The 17,076-nt window shown below is 44.2% G+C and overlaps 1 protein-coding gene across 9 annotated transcripts in view; it reads left to right on the top strand.

Moving 5' to 3' along the window:
• Positions 1–17,076, top strand: part of Nhsl1 (NHS like 1) — a 228,704-nt gene that overhangs the window by 116,479 nt on the left and 95,149 nt on the right. Inside the window, exon 1 of one of the 9 annotated variants that reach the window (XM_042262245.2) lies at positions 3,067–6,028. The exons of the other annotated variants lie outside the window; for them this stretch is intronic. Coding sequence (XP_042118179.1) covers positions 6,013–6,028 — 16 coding nt within the window. The 5' untranslated portion in view covers positions 3,067–6,012. Of the gene's footprint in view, positions 1–3,066; positions 6,029–17,076 lie in introns of those variants that run through there. 9 annotated transcript variants of the gene reach the window in all.

Raw genomic sequence — 17,076 nt, 5'->3', positions numbered from 1 at the left:
GACTTCCTCCCTGGACTATGTCTGCTTGTGTCCTGCCGCGTTCCTTGCCAAGTGTTAGTTCTGACCCCTTTACCTTTCCAAGTCTCCCTCGCAGCCCTGGCTTCGCTCTCGCAGCGTAACAAGGTGAAGCAGGGGCCACTTCTCAAGCGAAGTCTTCCGTAGTCCTGACTAGTCTTGAGTCTGCAGTGGGTGAAGCTGCCCTGATGCCCAGGGTGTGTCCTCAAGGCTCCCTCCTCACCACAGCATCGTCCCTGGCTCCCTTTGAAAAGCATAGGTCTTGGGCTGGAGAGATGGCTCAGAGGTTAAGAGCACTGGCTGCTCTTCCACAGGTCCTGAGTTCAATTCCCAGCAACCACATGGTGGCTCACAACCACCTGTAATGGGATCTGGCGCCCTCTTCTGGCCTGCAGTCATACATGCTGTATACATAATAAATAAATAAATCTTTAAAAAAAGAAAAGAAAGAAAAGAAAAGCATAGGTTTCTTCACCAAAAGTGTCCTCCTGATCTGCCACTTTAACAGACTCCCTTTCTGGCCTAACTCCAAGCTTTCCAAATCTTTCTCATTTGTTTTTAGTCCGGATTTGCACTGTAATGATGGCTAAAAGTAGCCAGCGATACTCAGGCCACAGCCTGAAGGTTGTCCTCACTAGATTAAGTAGTCCATCAAATCTAAATGTAGCCTGATGGCAATACGAATGTCTCAGGACACCGAAGAAAACGCGACCATATTCTTTGCCAGAATGTGACATGCACGGTCTCTCATGCGATTCCCAGTCGAGTTCTAAAGCTGCATGAACATGGTTTCCTGTTGTTTACATTTCTATTGGCATTCTAGTCTTTGGGACTCCCACGCCAATCACCCATGCATTCTCTGTTCTCCATCTTCAGACTTTTCCAAATTGCTTGCATAAACCAATTCTAACCCCATGGTCAGGTATATTGTCACAACAAGGACCCTGCTTGTTGGTACTGATGTTCTGTGTTAGGTTTTTTTTTATTTTATTTTAAAATCACTACAATGTATATTATATTGGCAAATTGTCATGTGTTGCTTGAGTTCACTGATAAGCTGGCCCCGGAAGCAGGGTTATCTCCCTCCCACATACGTTTCAGACCCAAGCATGTTTGTCTCAAAGTGTTCTCCAAGGCCCCTTGCCTGGGGATCCAGGCCTAGATCATGTTAGGAGGAGGAGGAGGAGGCTTTCAGACCAAAAATGTGTTTCAGATTGCCCTGTCCACGAGGGTGGGTAGACTGGGATCGCCGCAACGATGGACTAGTTGGAACTATCCAGGAGGATCTAGGTTCAGTCCCTAGCGCTTCAGTGATGGAGAGTCTGCTTACTATGTGAAAAACCAAAAACCTAGGTTTAATTCTAGCAGGAATGAGTGGGTGAACTAACCAACCAGGGAAAAGTGAAATGAACCGACTTAAAGTTATAGTGCTATAATTCTGTGTCTTCTTTCTCTTGCGTCTATGGCTGTAACAAATGATGGACGAGGCCTGGCTGAGTTCCTCTCTGACAGAGTCTGAGCGCTGATGATGTCATAGGTACGGTGGTAGGGTGTGCTCGAACTTGGGTCCTCACGCTTGTGCCACAGACACTTTATCCTCTACCTTGTTTTTGAGGCAAGGTTTCCCCTGTTGTTTCTGAGGCTGTGATAGGAACTCCCTGTTGGTTCTCCTGTCTCTGTGTCCAGTTTTGCCCTGGAAGTGCTGTGATTACAGATGCAAGCTGGCATCTGGCCTTTTATGAGGTGGTGTCTAGGATTGAACTAGCGTCAACATGCCTCTTTGGCTGTTTTGGTAAGAGGAAGAGCCAGAATTCCTAGGGGAAAGTATGTTTTCCCTATTTTTCTCCCGCAATTTTATCATTTTTCCCTCCCTCAGGAATGAAATACGAGTTTTGAGTCAATCTCTACTCACTGATTCTACGTGTTAGGTAAATTCATCTCAAATGTATCCTTATCTCACTGTTGAAATCAGAATTCTTGCGTACAATCGACTATCACTGGAGGGCTCGGGAAGATAACTCTCAACAAGTTGGCTGTGTGTATGGCTACCGCTCTGTCCTGCAGAGGTGATGTTAAACTTTAACATGATGCTGGATGTTGTAATCCCCCAAGGGAGCAAAGAGGTTGCCGCCCTGGCCTCAGCGTTGGCAGGGAAGATCTGTGTTTTGTCCAAAGGGCTCTGAATTCTGTGCTGTATGCATCACTCCAGGCTACTCCTCCATACAGGAGTTTGTGTCGTTCAGCTATTGATTTTCTGCCTCAGTAACAGTAATCTGTAGATGAAGTTTTTTCCAGTGCCCCACCCGGTCCACAGCCGTTCAGACCCAAGTAAACACACAGAGGTTTATATTAATTAAAACTGCTCAGCCATTAGCTCAGGCTTACTACTGACTAGCTCTTACATTTAAACTCAGCCCATTTGTGTTCATCTACATGTCGCCATGTTTTCTGTGGCTTTACCTGTGTGCCATTACATGCTGCTCCATGGACAGCGGGCTGGCATCTCCTGACTCAGCCTTCCACTTCTCAGAATTCTCCTTGTCTGCTTGTCCCGCCTATACTTCCTGTCTGGCTACTGGCCAATCAGTGTTTTATTTATCAACCAATCAGAGCAACACATTCACAGCATACAGAACATCCCACAGCAGTGATCAGTAATGGCGGAATCATTTTAATCCATAGTCCTTAATTTTTTTTTTCCCCCCAAGTTTGAATGTTGTGTTTTTTCATGTTTTATTCTTAGGTGTGTTCACAGTTGGATAGTCAGAAATCCTCCCTCCCTCCCTCCCTCCCTCCCTCCCTCCCTCCCTCCCTCCCTCCCTCCCTCCCTCCCTCCCTCCCTCCCTTCCTTCCTCTCTCTAAGACAGGGCTTTTCTTTGTAGTCCTGGATGCTGTTGTCCTGTCCTGTCTCCTTTCTGTATCCCGTCTCCATGTCTGCATGTCTCTTTCCCTCCGACTAGGATCCTCTCATTGGATTCAGGGGCCAACTACCTAATCCACATCCCCTCATCTTGCTCCTGAGCTTAGTCGCATCTGTAAAGACTTTGTTCAAAATGAGGTCACATCGTGAGCATGACGTCACATTGTAAAGAGAGAAGAGAATTTTGGGGTGGGCACTATTAACCACTTCACAAAATTTAATGCTGCCTCCCTTTTTCCTTTTGAGACAGGGTCTCGTGTATCCTGTACTGGATACATTCAAATTTACCGTGGAGCTGGGGATGGTTTTGAACTTTGGGTCTTCCTGTCTGCTCCGCCATGCCCAGTTTATGTGATGTTGGAGATAGAATCCAGTGCACATGGAGTAGTACAGTCATTCTATGAATTGAACCCCACGTTACGTGGGTTTTATTGTGAGTGGCTAACAAGAACAAGTAAATTAGATGCTAACAGGCAAGAACCTATCATTGATCATTATTAGTTTGTGCTTCTATTGCTTAGCTTTACTTAGGGAGACTCAACTCCTAATTATTTATTCCAGTTTTCTCCCTCTTTCTGCCCTTCCCCCAACCTTTGCAGTGTTGGGGAAATCCAGCCCAGGTTACATCAGGCAAGTGCTCTACCACTGAAAAATAACTCCCGTTCCTATTCCACTCATCTATTCCACTAAACCACGAAAAGTCAAACTGTTTCTTTTAAGCTGACGTGACATACCTAACAATATGCGTCTGTATATCATACCAAAAAATTAGTGGAGCAACCTTTGAGTATGCCAGTACATTTCATATAATCTTCATATTTACAGGCTGCTTAGAGATCATCTAGACGCTGATGCCATTGGAATCAGGTTCTCTTTATTTTCCACCACAATATACATCCTGCATATAAAGTCATGTCTAACAGAAAAAAAATCTAGGTATCTGTTGATATTCATCAAGTACATTTAAAAACACAGGATACTGCCCCCCCCCTCTGACCACCTGTGTGGGCCTGTGTTCTCAGGCCTTAACTCTCTGAGGTAGGGATTTCTCTGTGTCATTTAAAAAGTTGAATCTGGGACTAGAGAGTTATTAACAGCACTGGCTGCTCTTCCAGAGAACCTGCGTTTGGTTCCCAGCACCCACCCACATGGCCAGTAACAGTGGCCTGTATCTCCAGTACCATTGGATCCAATGCCCTCTTCTGGCCTCTGTGGGCACAGGACATCCATAGTGCACAGGTATAACATGTAGGGAGAACACCCATAATATAAAGATAAATAAATATATATTTTTAAAAAGTTGAATCTCACTTGCAAGAAGATTTTAGGAGTACCTTTGTAATCCATGTATCACACTGAAGACCACTCAAGACAGAATGACCTCAGCTCACCAAGTAAGGGTCACAGGGTGACATGGAAGAGCCCAGTGGCTTTTGAATTTCACACTGCCACTACTTAGGTAAACAGATTGACTCGTGGTTTACGGAACTAGCTGAGCCACGAGGGCTCTTGCAGTTCTGTTCTAAGAGTTACTGCCTCAGCTTATCCTTTCATAGTCAAGTTCTTTGTGTCTTAACTTCTTCTGGCCAGAGACCTCATCTTTTATTTCCTTTGGGTCATAGGAAGTAGCGCAGTGACGTCCCTGGGCCAGGCAACTTACCGGCTAGCTGCCGTTGGTGGTACAGAATAGTGAGGAGCCATCCAAACAGGGATAGGCTGAGCCAGATGCTCCAAGGCAAAGGAGCACAGAGCATCTCTACTGTGCGGCAAGGGCTGCAGCTGGCACCCAGTACACAGATAGATAGTTTGGGTTTGTGAGTCAGTTTCCTGCATCCTGTGGTGTCCAGAGGAAGACCCGGCAGCAGCAGCTGGGCCTGTGAACAATGGTCGTTTCCTGCAGTCAGGGGACTCTACAGTGTATGTAGGGAAGGGGACCCCCCCCTCACCCCCACAGGGCCACTCAGGGTTCAGATGGAACTCTCAGAGTGTCCTGGAGCCAGTGTCTATAGACTATGTCTTTTCTTTCATTTATAATCTATGATGGAGAATTTGCCAGGGTGCATTTAGCCTGTGAGTGAAGAGATTGGATGACCCAGTTGTGCCATAATAGTTAGAAACACACACACATGGGGCTGGAGAGATGGCTCAGTGGTTAAGAGCGCTGACTGCTCTTCCAGAGGACACGGGTTCAATACCCAGCCCCCACATGGCCGCTAACAACTCTCTGTAACTCCAAGATCTGACACCCTCACACAGACATACATGCAGGCAAAAGCACCAATGCAAATAAAACAAAGATAAATAAATTACATTAAAAAAAAAAAGAAACACAATCCAACACTGACTTCACCTCCTCATCTGAAAAAGTGGCAATGCTGTAGAAGTGTGACATCATTCACATTTCTATACCAATACATTTATCTGTAGCACTAGTAGGTTGTGAATAATGATAGTCAGTGTGTACATGGGATTTACTATTTGGTCTGATATGAATGTTTCATACATTGTCACCGATTTATGTATATTTATCTATATGGAGTGTTCAGTATTCTAATGTTTAGTGTTAATTACACGCTAGCTTATGGTTGGTCCGCATCAGAGAAGAGAGGTGAGCATGTCTTTACAAAAAAGGAAGCGGGAAGGCGAGGTGACAAGCGGTAAATTAATAGCAAACAGTTAAACGGAATCCAGTGATTTCTGGGCCGTTGGTCATGTGGAGAGCCACATCGGCTGCGATGAAAAACGCTGAGAGATAAGCACAAACAAATGGACTCTCCGCGGTCCGGGGGCTGCATTGGACAGGATGAACAGCGCCTGCTGACCCTGGGCTCCCCTCTCTCTTCTAGAGGATCCTGGGCTGGTTCCTGGTGTGAAATAACGGACAGATAGGGAGGTGTCAGCAGCCGGGCCAGGAAAGCTGGGATTGGGTAGTGGCTTCCTGTAGTAACAGGCGCTGGCTGGCTGCCCCGAGCTTTCTGGCGGTGGCTGCTGGAGAGGTGGGTGGGAGACAGCTGTGCCTAGCACTGCAGGCCACATCGGCTCCCAGAACACCAGCCCCTCCATGGAACTGCTGAAGAATGTTCTGCCTGAAAGGTGAGGGGGCTTGGCGCCCCTGTGGGAAAACTGTCATTCCAGCCAAAGGGTTGGATCCACAGCAATTAGAATTTGAGGGAGTTTAGTAAGTATGCAAGTAGGAAAGTCATTGTTCTTTCTTTCTTTCTTTTTTTTTTTTTTTTTGGGTCGCAAACAGGAAGAAAGACCTCCTGCTGGAGAGATGGAATTCTTTTAGACAGAAAGATTTCTCGGTTTAAATATGTTCTGTGTGTGTTCTGTGGTAGAGGAAAGTGGTTAAAAATTGTAGATGAAAGTTTTTTTTTTTTTTAAAAAAAAAAAAAAAGTTCCGTAATGTAAGAATTGTTTAGTGGTGTTCTGTGAGTCCTGGAGGAGACGTTTTTGTGTTAGGAGTTACTCAGACACGAAGTTAAGAGTAGAGTGGAGGGAGGGAGGGAGGACTCTGTTGCTTTCAGCCTTAACGCATGTATTCAGGAGTGAAACCAGTTTTACAGAAGACACTTCTTGTTCAGGCTGCGTGTGGGTTGTAAGACTTCCTAAGTATTCTATGTGATGAATAACTGAGTGTCTGTAGTGATTCACGGGTGACTGGTGATTTTCTTTGTTGGACAATTATTTTGTTCCCTGGATTATTATCTTTCTTCCAGCCCTATCACAGTGTTCATACTTGGGGTGTGTGAAAATGTGCTTTTCCTATGAGACTGTTGAAATGAGGGAGTTCGGATGAATTTCCTTGGAACTGAAGCGAGCTGTGTTGTTCATATCTTTCTGTGTATGTCATTCTGGTGATGGTAAACTCTTGACAGCTTTTCAATTTTGGGAAAGAAGATGTCCCTAGTTTGCTGTGTAGACCAGTCCTTTGTTCTCCGTCTGTTAATGGAGTATAGACGTGGGTTGTGGGGTTTCTGCCTTTGTGGTGTTCAGCCTAACTTTGATGCCTTAAAACTTGCCAGGGTCATCAGTGTTCTACTTCAAGTTGGAGGTATTGATGGATCGGGTACAGAGTTGACCAAATGGAGGGGACAAGAATGAAAAGAATGTCACTTTTTTTTTTCTCCTCAAACAGTCAAATGTCCAATTCTTATTATTATTGGCTCCTTTCTTTCTTTTCTGACTTTCTGTCTTCCTTCCTTCCTTCCTTCCTTCCTTCCTTCCTTCCTTCCTTCCTTCCTTCCTTCCTTCCTTCCTTCCTTTCTTTCTCTTTCTTTTCTTTTCTTTTCTTTTCTTTTCTTTTCTTTTCTTTTCTTTTCTTTTCTTTTCTTTTCTTTTCTTTTCTTTTCTTTTCTTTTCTTTTTTTGAGACAGGGTTTCTCTGTGTAGCCCTGGCTGTTCTAGAACCCGCTCTTTAGACCAGGCTGGCCTTGAACTCACAGATATCCACCTGCCTCTGCCTTCGAAGTGCTGGGATTTCAGGTGTGTGCCACCATCTCCTCCCGGCTCTCAATTAATTCTTACGATAGAGAGTTGTAATGGATTTCTTGGGAGACTTAGTCTAAATGACTTTGAATACTCCTAAAAAGTAGTCTTTGATGAAAGGGATTATGAAATCATTTCTTTTAAACTTATTTCTCTTGGGAAAAAAGGTGTAGGGTGTCAACAGTATTATTGGATAAAAGAACATGCTATCTTAGTATGATTTCCACAGTGCAGTTGATGTCTGCAATCTAATGATAGCTCAAGGTTAAGAATTTTTAATTGAATACAAGTGTGAAATTGCCATTGAGTGTGACTTCTGGAGCCTCATTGTGTGTGTGTTTTTCTCCACCCATCCCTTAACAACAGTTTCACTTTATCAGAGAATTGATCAACACCAGGACTCAGTTTCTGTGTTTTAAAAATCACAAGCTTGGCATTCAATGACAACGAAGTACTTGGATGCTGAAGTGTGTGTGTTCTAACGTGGAATTCCCTTGAGCAGCATGAATAAAGCCCCTTTTTGGGTCTCTAGGCATCAGACAAACTACTGATAATTCACACTCTTCCTGTGATCTACGGCTTGCTGGTGTGCAGTAACGCATGCAGATGATCACACGTGCAGCCTGTTGAGACAAACCCATGATGAAGGAATATCAAGGGCCACTTTTTGAATGTTGGTGTTTTCACTTGGGGAGAGCCAGGGGTGGCAGGGGAGAGTGCTTTCAATAATTGGCTTATTTCTTTTGCTAGCTCCTGTCCTGGGGGCTATTGAATATGTGGTTGTGATTAACATTGACCTTAGAGGAAACGTGGCCTTTCTTTTGGTTTAAATCATGTTCCTGTGTTTTTCTTGTAATTGCTAAAAGAAAACATTCTAATCAGATAGCCTCCCACACTGACGCAATTTTCCTTTTCTTAATTGAGGCTTTTTTTTTTTTTTCTGAAGTCACATTTTCTTGGCTTTCTGTCAATTTTGTGCTAGTAAATGTCTGTATAGGAGAAGCTACCTTTGCCATTACTACTACGACTAGACTAGCTAGCATACAGTTGTTCTGTATCTGTGAAATGGATAAGTTCTTTAATAAGTCTAGTCACTGTTTGCTGTCACCGCTGAGGTATCTCAGTCTATCCACCCCACCCAAATTAATTTGTCTGAGCACCATCTGAGCCCCTCGTCTCTGGGAAGATGCCTTCTGAAGTTCTGCCAAGGCCCCTGTAGCTAACAAAGGCATGGCGTAAAGTTCCTGCATTGTCTATTCAGTGATCCATCACGGTCCAAGATGGAAGTTTCTGGCTGACCAAACAGTATAACTAATAGCAAGCTTTCATATATGTGTATAGTCACAGATGACTGTCTTAAAAAGCCGGAATTAAATACTTACTGCTAAAATCACACGGGACACAGTTATCTCTAAGGTAGTTAAAAAACAGAAATTTATTAAATACAGCACACCAACTTCAGCTTTATAAATATTATCTTTAAGTGCTTTTCCTATATGGGATAGATGTTTAACAGTTTTCTAATCCATCACAGACTGGTGTCTCATACACGTAAAATCATGTGTTCCGTGACGTCACCACAATGTCATACACTAATCATACTTGCCTTTTGGACTTCGGCAAAGTATTGTACGAATGGTGCTGTTCACAGAAAAACACGCGTGAACTTACTAGAGCAGCTGAACTTCCTTACACAGTTCCACAGGCCAGACTTCTGAAATCAAGGTATTGTCTTCGCGCGTCGGCGCTTCTACCCAATTGAAACATTCTCTGCAGGAGAGAAGAAAGGGACTCACAGGACTCAAGAAGCTAAGGGAATGTTCAAGGCTCAGGAAGCTCAGTAAATGGCGAGGTTGGGGGACAGGGGAGTTGGCTTAGTGGATAAAGTGTTTGCCTTGCAACTATGAGGTCCCAGAATCCTTGTAAATCTGAGTGCCATAGCGCATGTCTATAAACCCAGCACCCCTAAGGCATGATGGGTGGTGGAAACCGGAGAATCCCTGCAAGTTGGCAGGCAAGGTACTCTGGCCTGTGTAGAAACAATAAGCGACCCTGTCTGAAACGAGATGAAAAGTGTAGACTAGCAACTGAGCGTGTCCTTTGCCGTCCACATACATGCTACCGTGTGTACATACCCACAATCACACATGCTCATACATTATATACACACAGATTTTTTTTTTTTTTTTTTTTTTGGTTTTTTAAGACAGGATTTCTCTGTATAGTTTTGGAGCCTGTCCTGGAACTCGCTTTGGAGACCAGGCTGGCCTCGAACTCACAGAGATCCGCCTGCTTCTGCCTTCCCGAGTGCTGGGATTAAAGGTGTGCGTTACCACTGCCTGGCTAGATTTTTTTTTTTAATCTACAAGGTTCAGAAGGCCTCTCCCCAAGGTTTTTTTCTTTTCTTTTCTTTTCTCTTCTCTTCTCTTCTCTCCTCTCCTCTCCTCTCCTCTCCTCTCCTCTCCTTTCCCTTTCTTTCTTTCTTTCTTTCTTTCTTTCTTTCTTTCTTTCTTTCTTTCTTTCTTTCTTTCTTTCTTTCTTTCTTTCTTTCTCTTTCTTCCTTCCTTCTTTCTCTTCCTTCTTTCCTTCCTTCCTTCCTTCCTTCCTTCCTTCCTTCCTTCCTTCCTTCCTTCCTTCCTTCCTTCCTTCTTTCTTTTTTTTTGTGTGTATAGAGCAATTGTTGGGAAAGAGGAGACTCCTTGGTAGAGTCACTCTGGACAGAAACTTGATAAGGATATATCTTTTGTGAACTGTCACCCATGCTGGGATGGACGTTTCCATGATCCAGCTGCCTTGGGGGGTCACCGCGCTTCTGTAAACAATCCCAGTACCCTCACTGGTTCACCGTTAGACTTAGGGGAACCACTTCTATGGTTCGTCATCACTGCCCTTTCTGGAGTGAATAGACAGTCGTGAACATCTTCCCAGTAAAAGTCATGGAACATGGTTCTAGAAGAGAGTCTTTCTTGGCTCTTCCTTTTCTGGGGGACCCAGGTGTCCCACTTATTGTAACAGCATCACCCCAGTTTCTGCTTGTTTTTCTGAGATCTTTTCTGTATGTCACTATTTTGTTTTTGTGTTGAGTGGCTTTCTCATAAGGACACCAGTTAATTAGGACCCACTCAAATCCCATACGTAGCGTCATTTTGACTGAATACGTCTGCACGGACCCTGTTTCCCCATCAAGTCCTATGTTGAAGTTCTGGTGGATGTAGATTCTGAGGGGAATGCCATATAAGCCAGTATAGCAGAACATGCATGAAGTCCGTGAGTTGAGTTTGCTTTATAAGTGATGTGCTTGTGGTGTACTGTGACTGCCCAGTGCAGCTGCCTTGGAGGTGGTTTTGAAACCTGACAATACACATATAAGGCCAATTTGTACATAGATGGATTGGAAGTCTACTCAAGTCCAGCCATGCAAAATAAAAAGTTGGTGCTTATGTTCCATTAGACGATCCTGTTTCCTTCATGAGCATTTATCCTGTTGAGAAGGGGAAAAACCAAAAAACAAAGTTGAACTTAAGTTTGCTTCAATCGACTCCGTGTGAGCCAAAACTTGAAACAACTGTACTAGATAGTTCAGGCTGATGGACGATTTACCTTTCAAAATTCTCATTTAGGTTATTCTTGAGTTACAAAAGTAAAACAATCTGCAAAAGTGATGTTACTATGGAAAGGATGAATGCAGACATTGCTTACCCGTCTAAGAATCAATTCAGCATTGAAGGTATACTGTAGGCCTTAGTTAAATACATTTTATATAGTATTTTCTCTTGTTCTTCATTTTTTTTTTACAGGGATTTTAAAGCAGGGATCGGTGTAGGGCTGGATTCTTCCCCTTCTCAGCGTCAGTGTGCCTTCCAAGTTCTAGAAAGCTAGTTTGATGGAGTGGGAATTGTAAGCTCTGTGCAGTTGGGTGTGTCCCAGCTGCCTGCATGCTCCGCATGATAGCGTCTCGCAGGTACTGTTTTCTGCTTCACAAGTTACAGCTTTAGGAAGGCCTCTGGCTTGTCTAATAATAGCAAAGAGTTATGTTAGAGAGAGAGCAAGAGCATGGCCGTGAACCATTTCAGGCATGTGCTTTCTGCTCCTTTGAGGGCAGTGCGTGCTGGAAACGGCCCCCACCCCTCCCTAGCCGCGCTCCCTGGGATGAAGCGCAGGCCTCTTCCCAGTTGTCTCTCATGTATGTTGTGTATGCAGAAGAATTCCTTAGATTCCTTTCTTGGCAGCATTTGGAAACCAATGTCAGGAATCAGAAACAGATTTGTTTTTTCTGTGCCGGAACAAGTGCATTTTTCAAGTGTGCTAACAAGCAACCATTTGCTTTGGAAGGTCTCTCGCCAGCCCCCAACACCCCCCCCCGCCCCCCCCCCCCCCCCCCGCTTTGTTTGAGACAGTCTCACTGTGATGGCCCGGAACTCTCACACTCCTCCTGTCTTGTCTCTTCCCAAGTGTGGGGATTTTAGGTGTATCCCCTACCCAGCCCTTGTACTTCTTCGATTCCATCATGAGCCATCAAGCAGCCGTGAAGCCAAAATGACTGCTGTTTTCTTCATCGAGTCTTAGCATCCTTGGAAGGCAGGGACAGCAAAGCAACATTGGGAATATCGCGGTTGTGGAATTCTGGGCATTTGACTCTCGTGCTTTCGCTCTTTGGGCGTCGTATAAGTCAGCGGTGTCTTTGGATGCTTCGGATCATTTCCCGTAACGTGCCCCACCCCATTCCCTCACTGTCCACTCCTTTAAAAACGGCCTGTTATCGATAGCCAGTAATCCGCCGCCACCAAGGGGCATTTGCACCTGCAGTCTAAATTAGCACGTTTAATAGATGCACTGGTGAGATCTCGCATTTCCGAAACTGGAGAGAAGCAGGCGGTTTACAAGGAACCAAACCTGTTCTTGTTAATGTGACTGTTACGGTAGAAGCCAGATCACCCCGCTGGGCCGCGGCATAATCTGGGAGGTGCTGTCCTTAGGGCAGAAAGAACAGTGGCTGGTTTTGCTGCACAAAGTGCCTGGGCGTTCAGATCTGTTCATTTGTAGCTCCCGCTCTGTGCAAAGACAAAGACATGGATCTTCGGGGGGGAACCGAAGCAAGGGACTTTAGTTCTGAAAACCTTGGCAAAGATGTGCTCCGGCTTGGCTTTCCATTTTTATATGGCCGAGGTGCAGGGCCTCACTGGGTCGTGGAGGATGACCCTGAATTAACTCCGAATTTCACCGCCTGTGTGATGGGATTATAGGTGTATGCCGTCGCACCCATTCAGTTCTTGCCCCACTGAGGATAGAACCTAGGGCCTTGTGAACACTAGGCAAACATTTGATCAAGGGAGCTATAGCCTTATCTCCACTTTTAACCTATGCTTGCTTCATTTCTTTGTGGATTTTCATGTCTCTCTGTCGCTTTTTCTGTTCCCCTCTTAGCTGTCTTTCTCTCTGACAGCCCGCATTATTTTTTCTTGTTGCTATGTCAAAATACCTGAGAAAAGCTGCCTTTTGGCTTACAGTTTAAAAAAGGCCATAACTCATTATGGTGGATGGAGAAGGCATTGAGGCAGGAATGCCCAATGCTGAAGTGGTTTGTTGTGGGATATTTGTACACAGTATGAAGATGTATTGCTCTGATTGGTGTAATAAAAAGCTGAACAGCCAATAGCTAGGCAGGAGGTCTAGGCGGGACTTCCGGGCAGAGAAAGGAAGTAGTACCTACTAGGTGCGAGGGATGTAGAACAAACAGGGCATGTAGGAGGAGAGGTAAGGACCACGAGCCACGTGGTAGCATGTAGATAAACAGAAATGGATTAATTTAAGTTATGAGAGCTAGTTAGGAAAAAGCCTAAGCTAGGCTGAGCTTTCATAATTAATAATAAAGTCTCCATGTCATTATTTGGGTGCTGGTGGGATAGAGAAAGACTCATTACAGTAGTTAGTCATATAGTTTCCACAGCCCGGAAGTACAGAGTGAGCAAGAAGTGAGACCTTGGTATAAAATCTCAAGGTGCACTCCCAACTGACCCACAGGCTTCAGTGAGATCCTGCCTCCTAAAAGGTTCCACAGCCTTCCAAAACAGTTCCACCAGCTGGGGACTTAAGTGTTCAAACACATGAGCCTACAGATGTTTCATATTCACATGACCACGCAGTCAGAGATGGCTCAGTCATACCCAAGTCCTACTGAATGCACCCTAGTACAAATATGTGCGTAGTAGCCTGAGCATGCCTTAGTAATGGTGATAGGAGAGAGGTTGGGGTGGTTAGAGCAGCGTGATAAAAGCCATCATGCTACAGCCATGAACTGTGCACAGAAGTCTTCAGGGCTATGTAGCTTCCTGTTCTAAACAGCCGGAGAAATGAATGCTGGAAAGAATCTAACAGTCTTTAAGCAATAGCTTTGGCATAGTTAAACAGTTGGGCAAAATGTGGTCTTGAGGGTACAAGGGATATTTGTATATTGAAAAATGTAAGCTTTTATAAGATCATACGCCACAGTTAAAATTAAGATCTGTTTAAAGTAGGCAGCAGTACCTACTAAGCTGTTTGGTGAGCTGTCATCTGTGTTAGTCTTCTGTCTAGTGATTACCTAATCTTACCAGTTTTTGTTAGCCTAGGTTGAGTTTCGACTTTTTTTGTTGATGTCACCTACTATCAAAATACTGTTAATCTCGAGAGGCATCAAACCAAAAGGATGAGCTAGTTTAACATTAGGTTACATGGGCGGATAGGTGGGTGCATGATGAGAAAAACAGAAGCAAGCGTCCATGGCCCCTTTTTGAGTACTTTTTAAAGACAAAGACATGGGCGGTACAGAGTGAGCTCTAGGAACCATAAGTTGTGATGTCATGGACCTGAACATGTGTTTACATGGATGATTGTTTTCCTAAAGACCCCAGACTTGTTCTAGTGGAGTTTTGCAAGGCAGCTTTTGAAAACAAGAAAGTCATCTTCTTCTGTGATGGAAAGAGGCTATGTGGGTCCCATACTGTTTCATTTCTGAGCAAGAGTCTATTGCCATATTCGTTGCCACTCAAACTTTTAGAATAAAGTTCTAACCAACAAAGCTTGGCCTGTTGGCTGAAGCCTGTAATCCTGGCACTGGGAGGTTGAGACAGGAGGGCTGTCTAGAGTCTGAGACTGGTCTGAATTATGCAGTGAGGTCCAGGCCAGCCTGAATGACCTAGTCCCAAACATGAAGAAGTTGTGACAGGCCAGTATTTGGAGGACAAGTGGAAGGAGAAGCAGTTGGGGTCTGAGAGGGGTCTTCTTGAGAAAGAGAAGGTGGGGAAGGAACAGAAGAGCCTCCAGGGAGCCAGACTGGCGAGCTTAGGAGATTGCCAAGAAGAGAGAAGATGACTAGAGGGGCTGGATTACACTAGATTCTAAGGTGACTCAAAGCTGGGAACGGTGACTTTTCTCTCATCCTGTCACTCTTAATTGAGAAAGGGGACTGGGCGCAGGAGAAGCATTACTGGGAAAAACGGAGTGTGTGAAAGCGTCCAGTACCCAGGGACACTGGCGCTCCGTCCCTTCTTGTCCTATCAAGTTACTTTGTTTGTTTGTTTTGAACAGAACTTTGTCTAATTTTAACAGGACAAAAGACATTCTGGTCCATTCATCCTGGATGTGTGGTAGAGTATCCAGAATATTCAGTATTTTATGCAAAAAAAAAAAGGCTCAATATTATCCCAGAACAGCTAATTTATAGATCTAGATTTATTCAGAATTTATTGTTATTCTGAAGCACTCCTGGAATTCGTCAAGTTTAATGCCAACATTTTGATAAAATTTTGGGTATGAATGCTAATTTGCTGATACTGACAACCATCATCATCCCTTCCTCAGGAAAGTCTCTGACTCATCCCTGATGCATGGGCTCCACCCCCTAGCCTGCATCTCTGTAGACCCCAGGACTCCCGACTGCTTTCTTGTCCATCCTAGAGGCAATTTGCTCATGTTCTTGGGGACTCTTCCTTCACTCAAGCTGACTTTGGAGCAAAGCCAAGCCTCAGTCTTCTTTTTTAAAAAGATATATTTATTTTATTTTATGTGTGTGGGTATTTTGCCTGCATGGATATATATGTGCACCATGTGCATGCCTGATGCCATGGTTCCCCTGGAACTGGAGTTTCAGATAGTTGTGAGCCACCATGTGAATGCTGGGAATTGAACCCGAGTCCTCTAGAGGAACACCCATTGCTCTTAACAACTGAGCCATTTCTCTACCCCCACCAGAGTCTTTTAAAAAGGGTTCCTTGATAATCATGACCCAGATATCTAAAACGATTAACGTCTGTTAGTGAAGAAAATTCAAGAACTCTCCAGTCTATCCTTTGATCAGATGAGTTTAGCCCTTCTGGGGAAGATTTCCTAAGCCACTGTCTACCTAATAGAACACTGAAGATTCAACATCTTGAATGTAAAACTGGGGCATTTTTGTATGAAGTATGCAACACTTTTATTTAAGCTTGATTCAAGTGTCCTGAAGAGCTGTTGATTAGACCCACTTTTGACGTGTGAAAGTAAAGGCTGTTTTTCTAGCACAATGTGCAGATCTGGTGTTTCCACATAGGCAGATGTATTTCTCCTTTTCCATTGTAGCATGTTTACAGCAGCCTTTAGGATGTTTTCTGGACCCTGAGTTGTATAAATACATCCAGATGAAGAAGTATCGCCAGTCGGCTAGCCTGGCAGAGGAACGTTCGGCTGGAACAGTACCCTGCAAGCCATGGGAGCTGCAAGAGCCTCCTGCTAGGTCCTCTCACTGCTCCAAAGGAAGTGTTTGCTGCCACAGCAACGGAAACAAAGCCGTTCATTTTTGGAAACGCTTCCTGGCAGAACAAGTCCTTGATAAAAATTTAAAGCAAGATTTGGAATGCTCAGATGGTGCCTTTTATACAAGTGCTTTATTTTTACAAAAATCTCTCCACATCCAGATGAGAGGAATGTGCGGGTGGATAGTTTCATTCTTACCTTTATAGGGTGAGTGCTGTGCTAAGGGACTGCTAATGAGCTCCTCTTGACACAGGGCTTGTATTCTGTATGCTTCTGTCTGTCTTGACATGGGGGTTATATTCTGTATGCTTCTGTCAGTCATGGGCAGCCAGCCCACTTTGCATCTGAGAGAAAAGAGTGTTAATGTCAGCAAATCACAATGCATGCTCATAGATCCAAAACAATGCTCTAAGTGGAAAAATTCCACACCTGTCATCATGGGCTTGGTCACAGTCAAAACCACACGTGGCACCAAAAATCCTATGCAATTACGTGTAGGCTATCTATGTACAAGGTATACATGAAGAGCTTGAGGTTTGGGCTTGGACTTAGGGCCTACCCCAAGACGTCTCATTTCTCACTACACCACCAGCCCCAGCCTCCAAAAGTTAAAAATAAATAAATAAATAAATAAATAAATAAATAAATAAATAAATAAATAAATAAATAAATAAATAAATAAAAAATCTGAGTTGCATTTTGATCCTGAGCATTTTGGGACCAAATCCTTATGCATCCATGAGGAGATGATATCACCCCCCCCTCTCTGATTCTGTCTCTCTCTCTCTCTCTCTGTCTCTCAAGTCATGGCATTTATAAATGCTGTCAGGATTGGATACCAGTAAGTATATTTTGATGACTTCAAGCATGTCAAATCTAAAATAC

This window comes from Peromyscus maniculatus, chromosome 16, assembly GCF_049852395.1.
Source record: "Peromyscus maniculatus bairdii isolate BWxNUB_F1_BW_parent chromosome 16, HU_Pman_BW_mat_3.1, whole genome shotgun sequence".
Taxonomy (NCBI): domain Eukaryota; kingdom Metazoa; phylum Chordata; class Mammalia; order Rodentia; family Cricetidae; genus Peromyscus; species Peromyscus maniculatus.
The sequence above is the reverse complement of the archived record's forward strand: the minus strand, read 5'-3'. Positions and strand labels throughout refer to the sequence as shown.